At 43.3% G+C, this 21,193-nt stretch overlaps 1 protein-coding gene across 1 annotated transcript; it reads right to left on the reverse strand.

The window, feature by feature from the left end:
- Positions 1 to 18,499: 18,499 nt before the first annotated feature.
- Positions 18,500 to 20,704, reverse strand: bhlhe22 (basic helix-loop-helix family, member e22). The gene has a single exon (XM_048528515.2). The coding sequence runs from the start codon at positions 20,315 to 20,317 to the stop codon at positions 19,472 to 19,474; it is 846 nt and encodes a 281-aa protein (XP_048384472.1). The 5' UTR covers positions 20,318 to 20,704; the 3' UTR covers positions 18,500 to 19,471.
- Positions 20,705 to 21,193: the final 489 nt, after the last annotated feature.

Below are 21,193 nucleotides of genomic sequence, written 5' to 3' on the forward strand. Positions count from 1 at the left end.
AACTCCAGCACCTGATCAAGTGTATCCCAGGACATTGTGGGAAGTTAGTGAAAAAAGTACAGGCTGTCTAGCAGGAATATTTGTATCATTTATAAAGACCACTGAAGTACTGGGTGGCGAGGTCTTGTGCCATTGCTTAAGAAAGGCTGTAAGGAGAAGCCTAGAAACTCCAGGCCTGCGCGTCTGACACTGGTGGTGGCTGGGTTGTTGGAGGTGATTCTGAAAGATAGGATTTGCATGCATTTTGAGAGGCAAGAGCCAATTAGGAGTAGTCAGCAATGTTTTTCTGCAAGGAAAGTCATGTCTCACAAACTTGATCGAGTTTTTTTTAATGAAGTGACCAATATGTTTGATGAGGACGGAGCGGTAGACATTGTTTATTTAGACTTTTGTAAAGCCTTTGGCAAGGTTCAACATAGTAGACTAATTAGTGAAGTTAGACCACATGGGATTCAGGGACAGCTTGCCGATCACATACAAAATTGGCTTTACAGTTGGATACAGAGGGTGGTGGTGTAGAGCTGTTCTTCTGATTGGAGACCTGTTCCACAGGGATCAGTACTGGGTCCATGTTTGATTGTCATTTATATAAATAATTTGGAAGCGAATATAGAAGGCATGATTAGTAAATGAAGGAGTGGCAGATGGAGTTTAATTTTGATAAATGTGAAGCATTACATTTTGGTTAAACAAACCTTTGCAATTCATGGTAAGGCCCTGGGTAGCGAGGTAGAACAGTGCTACCAACATCCATTTCAAACCTATTGACTGCCACAACTACCTCGATTACACCTCCTCTCAACCATCTTTCTGCAAAAAACTATCCCATATTCCCAACTCCTCTGCCTCTGCTGCATCTGCTCCCAGGATGAGGCATTCTACTTCAGGATATCCCAAACAGCCTTCTATTTTAGGGACCATAATTTCCCCTCGGCTGTAATTAAGGATACCCTCAAACGCATCTCCTCCATTTCCTGCCCTTCTGCCCTCAAACCCTCTCCCCCCAACAACAATAAAGATTGAGTTCACTTAGTCCTCACATCCACCACTCTGAAATAGCAGTCTGATGAATTGAATTGAGATGACCAAAGCACATTCCATAAAGCAAAGAGAGAAGGCATTATGAAACTGAACAATGTTCAGACTCAAGAATTTGATGTGAAAATATAGTAGTATGCCCTGTTATACAACCATTTTTATTTTGTTTGCAAACTTGTTGGAGAAAAACTACCACATCTTCATCACAACTGCTGCATATTCTCCCACCATCACAGCTCTTTCATAAATGGACAGAACATAGAACTGTGCAGCACAGGAATGGGCCCTTTGGCCTATGATCTTTTGCCAAATATGACACCAGACTACACTGACCCCTTCTGCCTGCCCTTGATCGATTCCTAATGTTGGATGTTGTGAAGGAGCTTCGGATATACAAAATTCAAACCAAGATTGTGCATGCCTTTTGACACAAAGCACATTTTGGCACAATTGTTCAAAACACATCAAAAACTTGTATCACTTCCACGTTATTTTCATAATTCACCATTCTTATGAGATTGAGATCATTCCCAAGAAAAGTAGTGACCAGTGTTGGCTACAATCCACAAAGATTTAATCTTGATGCTGCGTCTGTTGTCAACCCATAATGTTCCCATTATCCTTCCACAAGCATGCATTTTGTCTTGACTGTCACCTGAGGCAAATATGAAGAGATTTTAGGCTGCAGAACTGTTCCATGCAATGTTACAAATTTATGATTTTTTTTAATCAACGCTTACAAAGAAGTTATCAGTAAGGTAAACCCAATGAGATCTTCAAAACTGATATTTTGGGACAGTGTTGGAGGTAACTAAAGCTAATTGGAAATTTAATGAACTTAATTAAATTATTTAATCTTCTCAATTTAATTAATGATTAACATATTTTGTATTCACTTTCTGGGCCTCCTGTGCTCTCAGCGTCTACCTCCAATCAGCTGCATAATTGCAGACCCTTATTTCTGATATAAGAAATTATCATGTGACATTATTCTTTCTGAAATAATCAGACTCATTTTGTCATCAGTATACTTTACCTTATGCAGGTATAGATGATTGACTCTATACTTAGTGAAATAACAATGTTTCAACAATATCCAAGCATTTTTTTGGTAATTGGACATGTACAGGTATGCAACAAAGATAAAGAACGTATGATTGTGGTCACACTTACCCACATAGGTAGTTATTGGCCAGGCTCTGGGCTGAAATTTCTCATGTTATTTTTATGGGAAAATGTTTTTCTAATGTGACACAAAGACTCGTCAAAGCCATTAATGGTGGCTGGGCTGCTCTAACAGATGTCGGGTTTTCTCACGCAATCTTCCTTTCTTCAGCTCATTAATATATAAACCACCCTCTTTGTTGTCTGACCATAGAACCAGGCAGTAGGAAATGCTCTAGTGATTGCTAATGTTGGGACTTTGAGGTGTTCTTGTCAGTAACGCCTTATTTAAACCTTAGCTCCACAGCACTTCAGATACTGAAAGCCAGAATGTGTCCCTCACTTGAGTGATGCTTTAATGTTATCACCGAAGTTGTGGCCCACAGGGGAAAGCTCACAATGATGATGGGGTTCTGGAGGTTCTGAGGTACCAATCCAGTGTCAGTGCAGAGTCCTGGGTGAAACATAGCACCAACAGTACAGATAGAAGCTTAATGGCCTTCTTGCTCTGCAAGGCTGAGTGCCATCATTATCGGTGCTACCTCACAATCACAGGACCTCCATATCTCCCACTGAGGCTCAGGAATGGCAACTCTCACTATTTCTTGCAGCATTTCTACTCACTGGCTCTGACCATCTCAACCTCTCAAATGACTAAGCCTTCATTCTCTCTGCACTTCCTATTCACACACTGGGAACACCTCACCACTTCTCTTGTTCTTGCATCATCACTCAAAGCTCTCCAACTCATTTTCATCATATTCAGTCACTCCTTTGCATCTTTGTATAAACAAATATCTTATAACTGGGCCAAGAAGGTTAACATTGAGTCTAAGAGATAGGATGTCATATTGCAGCTATACAGTAATTAGTTAGGCCACAATTGGAATACTGCTTTCATTTCTGGTCTTCCTGCTATAGGAACGATGGTGTGAATCTTGAAAGGGTTCAGAAAGGATTTACAAGGATGTTGCCAGGGCTGGAGGTTTTAGCTATAGGGAGAGGCTGAATAGGCTGGGCCTGGAGAGTCAGAGGCTGAGGGGTGACCTTATAAACATTTATAAGGCAAGAGGGACATAGATAAGGTGAATAGCCAAGGATTTTTTCCCAGTGGCAGGGAAGTCCAAAACTAGAGGGCATTGATTAAGGTGGGAGGGGAAAGATATAAAAGGGGCAACTAAGGGGCAACATTTTCATGCAGAAGGCGGTGCATGTATGGAATGAGCTGCCAGAGGAAGTCGTGGAGGCTGGTACAATTGCGATGTTTAAGAGGCATCTGGATGGGTACATGAATAGGAAGGGTTTAGAGGGATATGGGACAAATGCTGGCAAATGGGACTACTTTTATTTAGGAACAAAAACAAAAGTTGCCGGAGAAGCTCAGCAGGTCTGGCAGCACCTGTGAAGGGAAAAACAGAGTTCATGTTTCTGGTCTGGAGACCCTTCCTCAGAACACTTGTACTTAGGATATCATGTCAATATGGTTGGGTTGGACTGTCTGTTTCTGTGCTGTACAACTCTATGACTCTATAAAACCAGTAATGGGGGACATTAGTCTTCTCTCCCTTGATGAAGAGAAAATAATCAGTTTGACTGGAATTCAATCATTAATATGGAGATGCGGAGACATTCATGGATGACCAACTTCCCTGGGCAGTATTTTTCTGTTTTTCCATTAAAAACAGAGCTAACTTGTTCATAACCTGCACAAGGTTCTCTCCCTTTCACTAAACTCATATCCTCTCTTCTCTTACACCGGCACTAATCACTGCCAGTGAACCTCTGCCAAGAGGAGGCTGGCATCATTGGCACTCAAGAGCCTGCACTTTCAGGGCGTTCTCCTGCACCCTCTCCCAGCACAAAGTCATTCACCTTGGTGGGTTCTATTTCTAGATCAGGCTCAAGAGCATACTCCTGTGAGCACATCCCTGACACATCTTTGCAGCTGATAGTGGAAGAAGTCCTGCACGGTGGTGGCATGGAGATGGGAAGGAGTCAAACCGTAGCTGGGAATGATGTGGTGGGAGCTGAATGCATAGGCCATGTCCTCCAGCAATTCTGGGTCAAATGTGGGCAAGAGCAGTGGTGGTGATCAAGAGTGGGCAGGTTCAGAAGTGAGAGGGGACCGGTGAGGTAGTGATGATGACAGCAGATTGGTGAGGGGGCAATGGCAAGAGCAGACCGGTGAGGTAGTGATGATGAGAGCAGATCGTTGAGGGAGTTATGATGAGACCAGATCGGTGAGGGGACGATGATGAGAGCAGATCAGTGAGGGGACGATGATGAGAGCAGATCAGTGAGGGGGCGATGATGAGAGCAGATCAGTGAGGGGGCGACGATGAGAGCAGATCAGTGAGGAGGAGAGGATGAGAGCAGATCGGTGAAGCAGCAATGATGAGAGCAGGTCGGGGAGACAGCAATGATGAGATCAGATCGGTGAGGGGGCAATGATGAGATCAGACCGGTGAGGGGGCGATGATGAGATCAGATCGGTGAGGGGGCAATGACAAGAGCAGATCGGTGAGGTGGCGATGATGAGAGCAGATCGGTGAGGTGGCGATGATGAGAGCAGATCGGTGAGGTGGCGATGATGAGAGCAGATTGGTGAGGGGGTGATGACGAGAGCAGATTGGTGAGGGGGTGATGACGAGAGCAGATCGGTGAGGGGGCGATGATGAGAGCAGATCGGTGAGGGGGCGATGATGAGAGCAGATCGGTGAGGGGGCGATGACAAGAGAAGAGCGGGGAGGGGGCGATGATGAGAGCAGATCGGTGAGGGGGCGATGACGAGAGAAGAGCGGGGAGGGGGCGATGATGAGAGCCGATCGGAGAGGGGGCGGTGACGAGAGCAGATCAGTGAGGGGGCGATGATGAGAGCAGATCGGTGAGGGGGCAATGACGAGAGAAGAGCGGGGAGGGGGCGATGATGAGAGCCGATCGGAGAGGGGGCGGTGACAAGAGCAGATCAGTGAGGGGGCGATGACGAGAGCAAATCGGTGAGGGGGCGATGGCGAGAGCAGATCGGTGAGGGGGCGATGGCGAGAGCAGATCGGGGAGGGGGGCGATGATGAGAGCAGATGGTGCGATTGCGATGATGAAAGCAGTTTGGTGAGGGGGCAATGATGAGAGCGGGTCGGTGAGGCAGCGATGACGAGAGCAGACTGGTGAGGGGGCGATGATGAGAGCAGCCGGTGAGGCAGCGATGATGAGAGCAGATCGGGGAGGCAGTGATGATGAGATCAGACCAGTGAGGGGGCGATGATGAGAACAGACTGGCGAGTGGGCGATGATGAGAGCAGACTGGTGAGGGGGCGATGATGAGAACCGATCGGTGAGGCAGCGATGATAAGAACAGATCGGTGAGGAGTTGATGACGAGAGCAGATTGGTGAGGGGGTGATGACGAGAGCAGATTGGTGAGGGGGCGATGATGAGAGCAGATCGGTGAGGGGGCGATGACGAGAGCAGATCGGTGAGGGGGCGATGATGAGAGCAGATCGGTGAGGGGGCGATGACGAGAGCAGATCGGTGAGGGGGCGATGATGAGAACAGATTGGTGAGGGGGTGATGATGAGAACAGATCGGTGGGGGGGCGATGATGAGATCAGATCGGTGAGGGGGCGATGATGAGAACAGATTGGTGAGGGGGTGAGGATGAGAACAGATCGGTGAGGGGGCAATGATGAGAGCAGACCGGTGAGGGGGCGATGATGATCGGTGAGGGGGCGATGATGAGATCAGATCGGTGAGGGGGCAATGACGAGAGCGGGTCGGTGAGGCAGCGATGACGAGAGCGGGTCGGTGAGGCAGTGGCATCAGCAAGAGGAACAGGACTCAGCCATTTGACTGTTTGAACCCTGCTCTCCCATTCAGTATGATCGTGATGATCATCTAGCTCAATACCCTGATCCCACCCTCCCTTGTATCCTTTGATTCCTTTATGCCCAAGAGCTATATCTCCTTCCTGCTTGAAAACACAATGTTTTGGTCTCAACCACTTCCTGTGGTAGAGAATTCCATAGGCTCATCACTTTCTGGATGAAAAAAGATCTTCTCACCTCAGTCCTAAAAGGTTGACCCCCTTATCCATAAACCCCTGGTTCTGGACTTCTCCATGAGAAACACCTCTTTTGCACCTAACCTATCTAATCATAGAGTCATAGAGATGTACTCCAAACTGCAACATCAAATTTCCTGCTCCTCTGATGCTGCCTGGCCTGCTGTGTTCCTCCAGCTCCACACTGTGTTATCTCCTTTCTGGTCTGATCATTCTCCACAGCCAGGGAACCTTCACCCTCCTGTTTCTCCCTCTGGGGGCTGTGTCGCAGCTGCTGGACGTTACTGGTTTTGGCTCGGCTTTGAGATGATGTAATTGCTCTAACCATTGATGCTTTCAAAAGAGACGTACCAGTGCCACAAGGAGACCTCCAACTACAGGGTCAATCTCAGGTGCACGACCTGATAATCTGTGAGGAATGTCACAGTTAAAAGCACACGAGTAACAGTACTCATGAGTATTCACATCAATCACATTGAAATCTCATGTTATGCCCTGACATAGTAGGGAACCAATGTCATGCCTCAATAAGGAACTCTGAAGTATGTAACCTTACCCAGGTGTATATTGTGGAACCAGAGTATGCAAACTACATTTGGGTGTGAGATTTAGGCACTTAGCTACAGCGATGATGCCGTTCCCAAAAGAAAAACCACTGTCAACATCACTGATCTTGCCCTGGCTTACTACTGACAATCTGATGTAAGAATATGGCAACTCTCAAGCATTGTCTTCCAGTATCGGGCACAAAAACTGATGCAGAGATGGCAAACCAAGATGAGACATTTAAGTTAATATCTGTATACGTTAGCTTCTCTAACATCTAATGCCCTTTGGGGAAGGAAACTGCCGCTCTTACCTGGCCTGCCCAGACCTACTACAATGTGATTGACTCTTAACTGCCCTCTAGGCAATTAGGGATGGCAATAAATGCTGGCCTCGGCAGTGACACCCACATCCTGCAAATGGATAAAAAAAAGGCAAGAAGGCAATTGATGCAAGTTGATATAATGGTTATGAAAGCTTAAAAATGTTTTAATCTTCAATCTTGCGAAAAGAATTGCCTGCCAATAGATTGCAATTTGGTACCAGGTGGGTAACATCACAGAATTAGTGGCTGCATGATTCATACAATTGCCCCCAGAACAGTCTCATGTTCAAAGAATTGTACCCACCATCAAAATGAAAACAGTACTCTACTCACTGTGTGTGTGGCGGTAGACATCTTCACTAGTTATTGCATTGTTGACTTTTGTTTGGAGGTGGGACAGTTTTAGCTTCTTTTCACCTGAATGACTCGCAGTCAAGTTACAGAATGATTCTCCCACTCTCCATACTTCATACTACATAGTCTGTTTTGTGTTGTTGTTCTTGCATCCCAGATGACCTTTCAGCACTTCAGATGTTCATTAATGTCCTTAATTTATCTACTGAGTCCATGGTTTTGAGAATTGCCTCGTTGACCCCACAGTGTCACCACAAAGTTATCAGAGTGATTGAAACTTGTGAAAACTCTCTTTCTGAACCATCTAATTCCCTGCCAGGTTCTGTAAAACTCAATCCTTTAATCGCCGCCCACCCCCCCGACCCCAGCCTCACTTTCACTGTTGGTCTTCTGTCAGCAACCAGTCCAATGGACCCTATCATCAGACTTCCGTTTCCCACTTTCCCCCACATGCCATAGTCTGCTCCCGATAAACACCCCTCCCATTAATGCCAATAACTCCCTCACCCCCAACAAGACTGACCATGGGCCGATTCCTAGACTGACCTATAAGGACCTTCTCACAGAGCATGGCTCAGCCCCCAGACTGAGATCTCTACGGTATGCTGACCAATGTACCTATAATCCTTGAACTGCAGGCTCTTCAGCTGCAGGACTGAGCACAGCCTAATCCTGGGATCGCAAAGACACTGGATTCTGGAATGTCCAAGCAATTCCCTAACCATGGCCAACCCCTTGGAATCGTTATCAGACAAGGCCCTTGACTAAGTCTTGACCCCACCAAGGGTTAATGCCCTTTGCCTTTTCAGACATGGTTATTTGACCGAAGCACATTCAGTGTGCGTCCAACATTGGTTGCTGTAAGCATGACGTTGGAGCTTTACAGCAGCATGTCCACCCTATTGTCTGTTCAGAGCCCTGTACCATGACAAGCTACCTGCTTTGTTATGTACATTTAAAATCAAAGTGAGTCAGAAAGGCTGGCAATTTCCGTGTTAGCACAAAGTGCGCGCACCAAAGAAGCAAGTTCAAAGGTATATCAGATGCAGCCTATCAGATGGAGGTGATGCATGAGTGTCCCTGCATGCAAAGTGAGTTGACAGAAGCATCCAAGTCATGAGTAAGCGTGAACTTCAAAGTGAAGCCCTGAAGGACCAAAGACGTGTTTGAGTTGATTACAACGCGGCCACGATGCTGTGGTGGGGGTGGTCGTTTGATGATACCCGGAAGAGGGACGGTCTGTTCCATGGATGATGTCTACGAAGCGTAGCGGGGAACAGTGGCGAAAGTGAGGTCCCGGAAACGCATGTAACGAGCAGCTGCTGTCCGCTTACTGCTCCGCCTTTCATTTCAGGAATTGCTGCTGTCTGCTTTCTTGGGGAACGAAGGGGTAATTGGGGGGAAGGAATAGAAAAGAGGTGAGCGTGGCTAACAGTGAGATGCAAATAACTGGAAATAAGGTAAATGCCACTTATCAGCGAGATTCAGAAATTGCTGTTTAAATCTGAAAGGGAAAATGAGAAATTATTTTCTTAACATCATGAATCGGATTTTTCCAATTTTGCTGTATTTTTCCAAAAGTATCAGAATTGCTAATGTCTTCACAGGAACAGAAAATACCACCCAATATGCTGTAAGAGCGAAAAAAGGACACAGTTGGATGACAAGGTGCACCATCGAGGATATTTTACTGTATTGACTATATTTGTGGTTACTTGAATGAAGATTTTATTTTCATAGAAATTAATAAAACACGTAAAGAAGTGAAAGTATTTTTAAAGTAATATGTATCAACTTTCCCAAGCATTGCATCCAGCCACCCACTTAACTTCACAGAAGGGGTAGCAGAAATCCCACTTCTGAATTGCTGGAATGTTTCTGCCAACCTTCGGCAGTGAAGTGGGAGCAGTTCTGGGTGAATTCACAACCCATATCACTCATCTAATGATGATGATGAAACTAAGTGTAAAAAAGCAGATATTGCTCCGTACAGTCAAAGGATGTAAGCACAGTTTGACTGTTGGCTCTTTTTGGGATTTGAGAAGTAAGCAATTTCTACTGGAACTGCAAGCTTCCAACTGGGAGCAACACTGTGAGTGCGGTTCCTGAGCACACTGCAGCCAGAATGCTAATGGAAACACATTCAAAGTTTATGAGTTGCATTCTTCACAGCATTTATCAGGAGTGCTTGCTACCTACCATCCCTTCTAATGAGCTCAAACCTGTCCCTGACAGTTGTCTAATGACCAACTAATGACTGTTCCATTTGGATGAATGATCTTTGGTGAGATTTGAGTGTTGACTGATTATTGGGGTTGAGATAGCTCCTAGATGTTATATGCCATAATGAAATATTTGAAAATAGTTGACAGAAGCAGCCGTCCAAAGCATGGGGCATGTAGCTCTGCATTATTTCAGGGTAATGTTGATAACTGACCTGCAGAGGTATTTAGAGTGTAACTCAAGGAATGGACTTATTTTGGAGCCAGAGTTCTTGCCCCTTAGCCTCAGGGGGCTAATGTAATAGTTGGGTAGTGTTGTCCTAACTAAATATTATATATAGTTCATACATTTTCAAAGCAAATTGCTTCGTAACAGTGAGGATAAAAAAAGAAAGTGGTGAGATTGGTAGATCAGTGGCAGATAGAATTTAACCTTGATAAATGTGAGCTAATGGACTTAGGGAGAAGGAACAAGACAAAGGAAATACTCAATGATTGGCAGGATACTAGGAAGCTCAGAAGACCAGAGGGTTCTTGGGTTGCTGGCCACAGATTCCTGAAGGTACCAGGAAAGGTTAATAGGGTAATTCAGACATATGGGACACTTGCCTTGGTCAGTAGTCATGCAGATTATAAGAGCAGGGAGGTTATGTTGGAGTTGTACAGGACTTTGTTCAGGCCACAGCTGGAGTACTGTGTGTGGTTCTAGTCACTGCACCATAGGAAGGGTGGATTTACACTGGAGGGGGTGCAGAGGAGATTCACCAGGATGTTGCCTGAGATAGGGAATTTCAATAATGAAGAGATGTTGTATGGATAAGCTCAGGTTGTTTTCTTCTAAAGCAGAATAGGTTGAAGGTGGCCAAATAGAGGGGTATAAAGGTTATGAGGGGCATGAAGAGGGTTATCATTAATCATCTGTTCCCTTTAGTTGCAGAGTCAGTGACAAAGGGGACATAATATTATAGTGAAAGGCAGGAGCTTTAGAGGAGTTTTTCACCCAGAGAGTGGTGAGAGTCTGGAATCCACTGCTTGGGAGGTTGCTTGAGATGGGAAACCTTACAATCTTTAAAAACTACATAAAGGAGCACTTAAAGTGTCATAACATTCAAGTCTATGGACCTAGCACTGGAAAATGAGAGCAGTGTAGAGAAGTGGGACTAATGTAGGTGGTAAAATATTTTTGGCAGTGCAAACTCTTCTCTACTGTAGGAGTTCAAGAATTCCTTTTGAAATGAGGCAACTATATGTAGAAGGACCAGAAGGAATTATCCACCATGCTCCATCAGGTAAACTGTATAGATTTTACAGTTAAACACCCAGACAACATTTCACCTACTTGGGAAGCCACTTGATTTTTGCCATCCTGCAGCTAAGTTCCCTAATGAAATAACCTGGGCACTTGGCTGCAGGCAAACAGAAACTGATGACATGGATTCATCAGTAGTTTGGATTTGAGGCTTTGCTGTATGGTTTCCAAAAGTATCAGACTAGTGCAAAAGGTTCCTCTATACTTTTTTCTTATAGTTAATTTCCTTCATTTAGAAATTCACACTACTTAAGACGTCACTTTTCTATACTCAGCTGTCTGCTTTCTTGATTAGGATTTGTTTATACAAGTAAAATCTCAGGCTTGTTTCAAATAATCATTTATATAAAGTATCGCAAATAGACATAAAATATGAATCAGTTTCCCCTGTTCTCACTTCATAGCCCAGCTCAAAGGGTCATCATCTGCCATTTCTGCCACCTCCAGCATATACCACGACAAACAATCTTCTCCTCCAATCCCATGTCAGCATTCTCTCTGTAACACCCTGGTTCACTCCTCCATTATTCCTAACACTTACTCACTCTCCCTCATGGCACATTTCCCAGCAATCTTGGCATTAAGGATACATTTGAGGGTTGTGACATTAGGGAGTTCTGGTAAAATTGAAGGCAATGTGTATCTAGATAACATCGCTCCACTAGTTGGTGTCATACTTGGCATGTAGGAAAATGATTGTAGAGGTCAGTGTTCTTAGCTCCAGGGCATCTCTAAGGGAATTCCTCAGGGTAGTGACCCTTGCACAGTTATTTTTAGCTGCATCATCAATGACATTTCCTCTATCATTAAAAGTGATATTCGCTGAGCAGTCCCTATCTAAATACAGTAAGTTCTGGCCAATTTCACCATTGGGCTGAAAAGTGGAAAGTAACTTCAGGTCAAATGCTAGGAAATGACCATCTCCAGTAAGAAACAGTCTAACCATTATCCCTTGAGATTCAATGGTGTTGCTAAATCCCCCACTATCAACATCCTGAGAGTTATCATTGACCAGAAACTGAACCAACTGGCCATACAAATACAATGGCTACAAAAACAGCTCAGAGGCTAGGACTACTGTGGAGACTAACTCACCTCCTGAGTCTCTAAAGCCTGCCCATCATATACAAGGCACACGTCAGGACTGTGTTGGAACACTCCCTACTTGCCTGGATAAGTACAACTCTAACAACACTCAAGAAGCTTGACACTATCCAGGGCAAAGCAGCCTGCTTGATTGGCATCACATCCATAAACATCCCTCCCTCCACCATTGATGGTCTAGCAGCAGTGTGTACTATCTACAAGATGCACTGCAGAATTTCCTGAATAATCTTTAGGCAGAGCCTTTTAAACCCATGACCACTACTATCTCGAAAGACAAGCAGAAATGAGTGAACACCACCATCTGCAATTTTCGTGCCAAACCATTTACCATTCTAACTTGGAAACATATCATTGTTCCGTGATTTCATTGGGACAAAATCTGGGAATTAACACCTTAATGGCATTATGGGTCAACCTGCAACATATGGACTGCAATCGTTCAAGAAGGCAGCTCATCTCCTTCTTAAGGGCAAGTAGGGGCAGGCACTAAATGCTGGCCCTGCAGTGAAGCCCATGTCCCACTAGTGAATATAAAAATAATATCGCAGAAGGTGTAACACATGTCTATTCCTCCCCCCTCCTCACTGTTCAAGGCCCCAAAACACTCCTTACAAATTACAGATGGTTTCAAGCCCACTTCTTTCAATCTAGTCTAGTGTATTCTCTGCGCACAATGCTGTCTTCTCTATACTGGAAGTGACCATCTCCAATAAGACTATTTCCCTGCCATAGGAAGAATATTATTAAATTGGAAGTGGTTCAGAAGAGGGTTTACCACCATGTTGCTGGGAATCGAGGGTTTGAGTTATAAGAAGAGGCTGGATAGCCTGGGACTTTTTTCACTAGAGTATAGGAGGTTGAGAGGTGACCTTATAAAGGCTTATAAAATAATAAGGGGTATTGATAAGGTAAATGACAGGTGTCTTTTTCCGAGAGTGAGGAATTTCAAGACTAGGGGATACAGTTTTAAAGTGAGAGGACATAGATTTAAAAAAAGATATGAAGGCCATTTATTTTACACAGAGAGTGATTCATATGTGTAATGAGCTTCCCAAGGAAGTGTTGGATGCAGGTACAGTTACAATGTTTAAAAGACATTTAGATAAGTACATGAACAAGAAATGTATGGAGAGATGTAGGCCAAGTGCAGGCAAGTAGGACTAGTTTAGTTTGGGATTATAGTTGGCATGAACTGTTCAGACCGAAGGATCTCTTTCCATGCTGTATGACTCTATGACTGCCTCACAGAACTCCTTCCCTCCACCCACAAGAATTACCCTGACCTTCCCATTGCTCTGCATTTCAAAAAAGAAAATTTTTCTCCCATCCTAACAATTTGGTAGAATGCACTGCAATATTCCAGCAAACAAGCTCATTTTTCACTTTGGCACCTTACAGCTTCACTGACTCAAAATTGAATTGCACAACGTCAGAGCCTGACCCCATGGCATCTTTCCCCCATTTTACCTACATCCTTCACCCCCACCCCCAACACTCCGTTTGTCATCACCTTATGTCTTTACTTCGCTGACAAGCTGAGACATCTCATTTTCATCTTTCTGCATCTTAATTTACACCCATTTTACGTCACCATTTCTCTGTCGCTGTAATTAGAAACCCCTTTGTTGTTTTTTGCTCTGGGCTTCTGTACAACTTGTCATGCTGACTCCTCATCCACCTCTGTCTAAAGTATAAAATCCTGCATTTTCCATTACTTGCACTTCTGAAGAATTTTGAGCATTAACTTTGCTTCTCTTTCCGCAAATGCTGCTGGACCTGATTAATCTCTCCAGCATTTTTATTTGGTAAAATAAAACAAAGGACTACAGATACTGGAAATCTGAAACAAAAGCAAAAATTCTCTAGCACTGACCGCTGCAAAGTCAAATGACTTCTGAGATGCATGAACTCTACTAGGCTGATGCCAACATCTGTATTTACTTGATGTTCTCATCTTAGCAAACATTCATAAAATTCTTTAAGAGAGCACTTTAATAATAACCATTTGATTTAAGCATGTGCAGTTTGATTTCTTCATTTTGACAATAATAAATCATGTTTTTTGATCAGTGTTAATTTGTAAGATATTCCAGCTTGTGTTTACATAGTATACTGGGGGTCCAAAATACAATTCCAGAGCTTGTACCTACCTGACAAATGAAATCTTCTGCCATGGACAAAAATTGTACATTTGAAATACAAACAAACTGCTAGAAGTCACTATTCAAAGGCACAGAATTAATGGATATTATAAAAACTTGTCAGTGAAATGTGTTACATGGACCAAATCAACTAAAGCGGATCAGGAAATATTTCATTGCAACCTTCCTTGGCTAGCTGCAACTTACCTTAATAGAATTCTTTGTACAGATGCAAAGGAACATTCAGAACTAATTACTTCAGTCCTCCTCTGTTATATGATTTCAAATATTTGTAATGTATAACAGATGTTATTATCACATGTTGATGTGATAAAGTTGTGTTGTGTTAGAAGATAGTACTGAGATAGTCATTGTTTGAAATTATAAACATATTGATGACATGATGGATTAAAATATTTTGTGAAATATTGAATGTATGTCTTGGAACTAGTTTGCAAAACTGTGATTAGTGAACAATCGTAGTATTTGCTGTCCTAAATTACATAGCAGAGTTTCAAACTATTATTTGCCAGTATATGCTATTGCCTGATGAAATAAGGCTGTGCTTGTAAAATTATTTAACCAGTTTGAGTCCAGTCCTTAAGTGAACTTGGCAATCGATCATAGATCTATAGCTGCAATGATTCATTTTATGCTTCAGTGAACCAACAGTTTCAGAAATTGTTCTAGGAATTTGACTGTGTAAACAGCTTAGGAGACTAGACAAAAAATAGTTATTTTTCATGGAAATTTATAACTTGTTATTCCTGCCCCCTTCAATGAACTAATTAAAATATCCTACGATGTCACTTTGAATGTATTATCTAAATATCTGAATCACTTGTACGACGTTCTGTGTTCTACCGAGTAATGTTTGATTATCAAGTATGTAATTTTCGAAATGTCATAATAAAATGCTTGCCACAGATCATAAACTTCAGCTTTTTATTTCCCACAACGTGTCAACCTTTCTGATTGGTTATTAATAAAAAAATTAACAGAGGTTGAGAGTAAGACTGAATGGGTGCATGTTGAATATATTTTAGCGGGCTAGCAATGCGTTCATGATACAGTGGTTAAGACTGAAATGCAGCTGGGGAAATAGATTGTACAGTCGGATTGTTATCAACTATAGTAATCTCTCAATCAGTTCAACATGAAAACGCAAACCAGTTGGCAAATCATATGGCGTACCGAGAAAACAAAATCAATTGTAAAATAAAATTGTTAAATATCTGTTCAGTTAACAGTAAACATATATTTCTGTCTTCCTCGCAAAATGTCACGATCATAGTAGGATCTGCTTTTTGTCCACAATCCTGTAGGGTCTGCAACAGTTTCAATGACAAACTACTTTCTTTCAAAGCTGGTGTTTAAGATGTCTTCTTATTGATAAACAATGTTTCCATTAATGCTGTAAACTTTTCTGCAACCGAAAATAAGTTACCAAATCTGTTTTGCTAAGGCGTAGGGTTTAATAGCGGGGAAGGTAAAAAAAAGCCTGACCTCATGAAATGTGTCACGTTTTAAGTAAATATGTCCTTGAACGAACTCAAAAATGCAATGAGAGCGCCTCGTTCTACATTCTACAGTGGAATAGCCAATACAACAATAATTTATAATCAGCTTTGTCCCAAAGAATTATACGTGAGGTTATGTATCCAAGACAGTTATATCGTCCTACAACCAGGCAAAAATATATTCTTTTTAAGCTGTCTAGTAAATGAATTGAATTGAATTGAATTGAATTAGCTTAATTGTCATATATATGTATCAAAGTCTGTAGGGGTAAACAGTGCCTTATATGTAGCCTGCCTACACCTCGAAGACATGAAGCCAATCTCCCTTTCATTATCACAACGTGAAAATATATCCTCGAGGAGAAAAAGTAACATTAACACCGGTTATCCTATCCTACGGTGCAAACCTAACACGAACGATGGTTACAGTAGCTTGTGAATTCTGGTCATTATTTCTCAAAGTCTGAAAGTGCATTATCGCCTCTTTTTTTCCAGCGGTAGAGTAATTAGTTACCATAGCATCTAATACGTAAATGTGCCCTGAGCACACCATTAACAGTTAAACGGAGGATTCAATTTAACACATGATTATATCTTTCATAAGTCATTACATTATGAAAGTCAATGTCACTCATGCTGGGACAAGCAAAGGATTACAGTCACTCTTCGACCAGGGACTTTGTTGTATCCTCGAAGGAATAATAGGCTTAAATATTTTCGTGATTTAAATTAAACAATAAAACTGTGTTAAAAGTAACAAAGCACAACAGTAGAAAAATAAATATTGGCAAAGCCACTTTTAGATGCCGCCGTTTTTGGCGTAATGATCCGATCACCCAGTTGCGTATCCTAAACACTCGTTTGGAGCCCGCTCATTGTTGCTGTCTTGATGAAGCAGTGAAGCTTGCCCTAGCGATCCTAACATAGGAGAAAATCAGTTTGAGATTATAACAGTTCGCGAAGACGTATAAAAATTAACGTATAAAATTTGTTTATTTTTTCTAAAAAAAAGTTCGATTTGGAATCTAGCCCCATCCAAGCGTGTGCTGTTTGAAAGTTTAGGCTTGGTACTTTTAACAGTTGAAGAGATAAATAATCAATTGACTTATGAGTCGTATTGCATTGTAATAGAATGTTTGGGATATTACTGCCCCCTTGTTACATTGGCAATTCCCCGCAGTACTGGCTGAATCTACATGTAATGACTGCGGTCAAACGCAAGGATCTTTCCACAATCCAATCAGCAGTGTTCTAACCTGTAACACACGCGACTGTGTACTGTATTGATTTGTAATGTTTTGAGAACTTGACACACCCATTGTAAACAATACAGTACTTATTGTGTCACTGAAGCTAAACTGCCTAGATTGGTCCAGTTTTACTCAGTGAAATTTCTAAAATAAAACGACAGTTATTCAGAGCGGGATACATCAACAAAATTCTGGGCAGAAAAATCTCACTATAATGGTATCCAATTACGTTATAACGCAAAAAGAATTCTGGTAGCTGGGACTGATTCGTAATCAGAGTGATGGACAGCAGAGTGAGGACAATACAAAGTATACCAGTGTTGCTCCTTAGTATACCCCTTGATTAAAGACACCCAATTATAGCAATGAACAGTGTCGCAATTATGTTCCTTAATCACATCCAGGAGGTTTAATTGCCTTAACGATGTGTTTCATTAAATGAATTTAGGTATTATAGTCGACAGTTTTCATACACAGTTGTTTTCAAATTAACATAATATTAGACATCGTCATGGAAATTGTTTTAATAATCATAATTAGGTGTACCGAGGCTTTGTAATCTAAATGCTGAGAGACATTTCATTTGGCCTCGGGCTAGTGAACCCTTCTGCCTCGGCTGCCGAGCCATTGCTTTGTGGTACAAGCAATGTTCCTGAAAACTTACAGCTTCTGATTAATCTTTCGACAATAAGCGGAGCAAGAAAAAAAATCCAGTTCCTACCACGTTTAGTGTTGTCTAAGGCATACAGCCGGCCGCTGAGCGCAAACAGCTCGGTTGAATGTTCAAACGGTATCTCTTCAAAGCTGGCCAAGCCGTCCCCATTAGCTGGAGTGTATTCCCCAAGTCTTTTTCGGCGCCAGGGTAGTTGAAATGGTTATTACATTTCTAGCGTAACTGGTTCTAAGCATTCTGATGAAGGGTCTAGGCCCGAAACGTCAGCTTTTGTGCTCCTGAGATGCTGCTGGGCCTGCTGTGTTCATCCAGCCTCACATTTTATTATCTAAGCATTCATAAATGACTTCAGAAATAACTGGGGAAAAAGGGGTATTATGCAAATTTATATCAAGTGGTAGAGTACAATTCAGTTCCACGCCCTATGTCGTTATATGAAATCTGGTTCGGTCTCGCGAGCCAGCATTTTCCTTTTCAACATGTTTCTTTTTTGTTAGAAGTGAAAGATTTGAAAGGAGGACTTGACTATAAGGCTGCCCACCAGGCAGTCTATCAGAATGTCTTGCTTCTGTATTAGCGGTGATCATTTTCCCGATTTACCTTCTAAAGCGATTGTTTCACTCAGAAAGCCATTAGTGTGGTATTATGAAAAGACTTTCATTATGATGGCACCGAACCTGCGCCACTTTTGCTACCTTTTTTAAGATTAGCTACGGGCCAAAAAAAGTGAATACATATCGTTTGTTCAAAATATGTTTAATAAATTTGTTTTCCAACACGTATGACACATAGAAATGGTTATATATTATAATCAGGGGCAGGCTTGTACATAATCACTTTCATACATCATCAGCTGCCAGCAGACCCTTTAAGGAGGCAGTGGTACCGACTTATCACCAGAGTTCACACAAACTGCAAATCAAACACACGACAGCAGTAAAAACATCGCAAGTCCCTTCTATACATACTTTATATGATATTTATATATTTATATATTGCAGATGGACAGTCACTGTGCCGTCATGCAAACAAAAAACTCACTTTGGGTAAATAGCGTCTTTTTGTCATAAGAAACGTAACAAAAATATTTGAACACATCTTAATCTGTACAGTAACGTGAAACACAAAGAAAACCGCGTCATGTTAAACGGTTTCATAAACTCCTTTTCCTATAAAACCCCGACTCTGAAGAAATAAATTTACATCAAATTCCTTTGTCACAATAACCGATTTCCGGGTTTCCTTTCCAATTCTGATGATTGTGTCTAGAAAACACACACACATACAAAAGGAGCAAGTTTATGCCCATTTGTAGCTCTATTTTTAACTCGAGGACAGTTTAAAGAGAAGTTAACGAACGCAGCTTGTATCGCAGTCGTAATCACAGCAGACAGATTGTTTTTTGTTATGAGAAAGCATTGGATGATACTAATATAAATAAATCCATAGTAGCTAGTGATACCGATGGAATCTCTGAGACAATAAATTTGCTGAGGCTGGACAGCTGTTCAAAACTGAAAGATACACCGTTCCAAAACAAAAAAAACTTTTTTTGTTGATCGTCTCCCCCAGTTCCTCGCCCCCCAAAAAACTTTTCCAACAATAATTATGTACAAATCATCAGTTCTTAGATACAACTTCCAAGCCAAAAACAAAGTTCATCCTGGTGACCTGGGGTCATGTTAATATTTTGACTTCCCTTTTTGTTTGTCGATGCTGTTTAGCGACTTTGTCCTTTCTCCCCCCTCATTTTTTTGTGGTTTGATTTAAGGCTTGTCGCTGCACTGTTTGCAGAGACCGGATGTGACATTGTTGTACAGGGAGCCGCTGTTGTTCGCGGTGCACTTGTCCGGACAATTGGCCCCGGTTGCCGCTGCAGCCGCCGCCGCCGCCGCCGCCACCGCCAATCCTCCGGCGGGGAACGGGTAACCTCCAGCCGCCTGCTCGTAGGCTCCGAGGCTGGGGGTGAGGGCGGCGGCGGCGGCAGCAGCCGGGGGCAGGGCGGTAGGGAGACTCTGCCCCTGGTTGAGGTAAGCTACCAACCTCCTCATCTCATCGAGAGCCTGAGCCTGCATCAGGATGTAGTTCTTGGCCAGCAGCAGTGTGGCGATTTTGGAGAGTTTCCTGACCGACGGACTGTGGGCGTAAGGAATGACGGATCTCAGCTCGTCCAGAGCATCGTTTAAGTCATGCATCCTTCTCCTCTCCCGGGCGTTGATGCTGAGCCGTAGGGCCCGTTGCTCCTTGTTTTTTTTACTAGCTGAGCCGCTCTCTGCTCTAGCCCCAGTGGTCAGAGAGGCCGGTCTGTCTGGACCACCCTGCCGTACTAACATTAACTCACAGCGCTCATCGCTGTCATCATCCACACTCTGGTCCCCGCCGCTCCCCTCCCGGTGCTGCTGCCCGCCGCCGTGTGCTGCCGCCTGCTGGGACACTCCGTCCGGCTCGGCCGCCTCGTAGCAGACCAGCGGCGAGCGGGACTCGGCCCGCGAGAGTTGGAGAGCGGCGGCCGCCGGCCGGAATGTGCTCTCCAGCCTTTTGGCTGAGGCACTGAGAGCCGAGTGGAAAGTCTCCTGGTCCTGTGGTCCATTCAGGTGGACGCTCCTTTCCATTCTCGCCGGCTGCGATTGCCTCTTCCTCCTCCTCCTCCTTCTTGTCGTTGCATAAACTATTCGTAATTTCTCAACTTGTTCCTCACTTTGATCTTTTCACCACTTGATGGTGATGCCTGCACACTCTCTCTCTCTCTCTCTCTCTATTTTTTGTGTGCGAACCCTTGCTCTGTCCTGATGATGATGATGATGATGGTGAACACCTCGTTAACGCTTATCTGGTTGGATTCACCTTCAAGATATTTCCGTGGTGATCAGCAGACGGGAATCTTTTTACATCATTATCTCAGAGCAGGTTATTATGAAGGGTTGCCTGTTGGGACCGTGCGTCCACCAATCAGGTTAACGTTTTAATTAATAGGATTAAAACGGTAACAAACAAGCCAGCCGGCCAGATCTCTTACACCCCCCCTCCCAGCCACCCCTCCACCTCTCTCTCTCTCTCTCTCTCTCTCTCTTCCCCCCACCCCTCCCCCAACTGGAGGGCTCCCTTGCCCTGTATCGCTGAATGTACACATCCACTTTCCACTGATAAGAAAACACAGCTCTGGCTTAGAGAGGTGGCGCCCGCTCCATTATTCCTCCAGCCATCTGTACGCACAACTTAACGCATATGTTTTCCAGGGCTTTTCTTTCCTTTGGTCCCGTTAGAAATCGAACAAATGCCTTTCGCTGACATGTGTGGCGACTTTCACCGTTCAGTGAACGCACTTAATGCTTCAGCTCCCCATCTCTTAGTCAAGAGCTCGCAGACCTGGCCAGTGTAAAACTGGAGGAGGACATTGCCGAAATGTATTTATGTATCCTCCACTAACTCCCGGTACTGAACCGAAACAGTGCAAAACCATTTCCCATTTCGGATTTATTCTGTTTGAC

This window comes from Stegostoma tigrinum, chromosome 5 (genome assembly GCF_030684315.1).
Source record: "Stegostoma tigrinum isolate sSteTig4 chromosome 5, sSteTig4.hap1, whole genome shotgun sequence".
NCBI classification, from domain to species: Eukaryota; Metazoa; Chordata; class Chondrichthyes; order Orectolobiformes; family Stegostomatidae; genus Stegostoma; species Stegostoma tigrinum.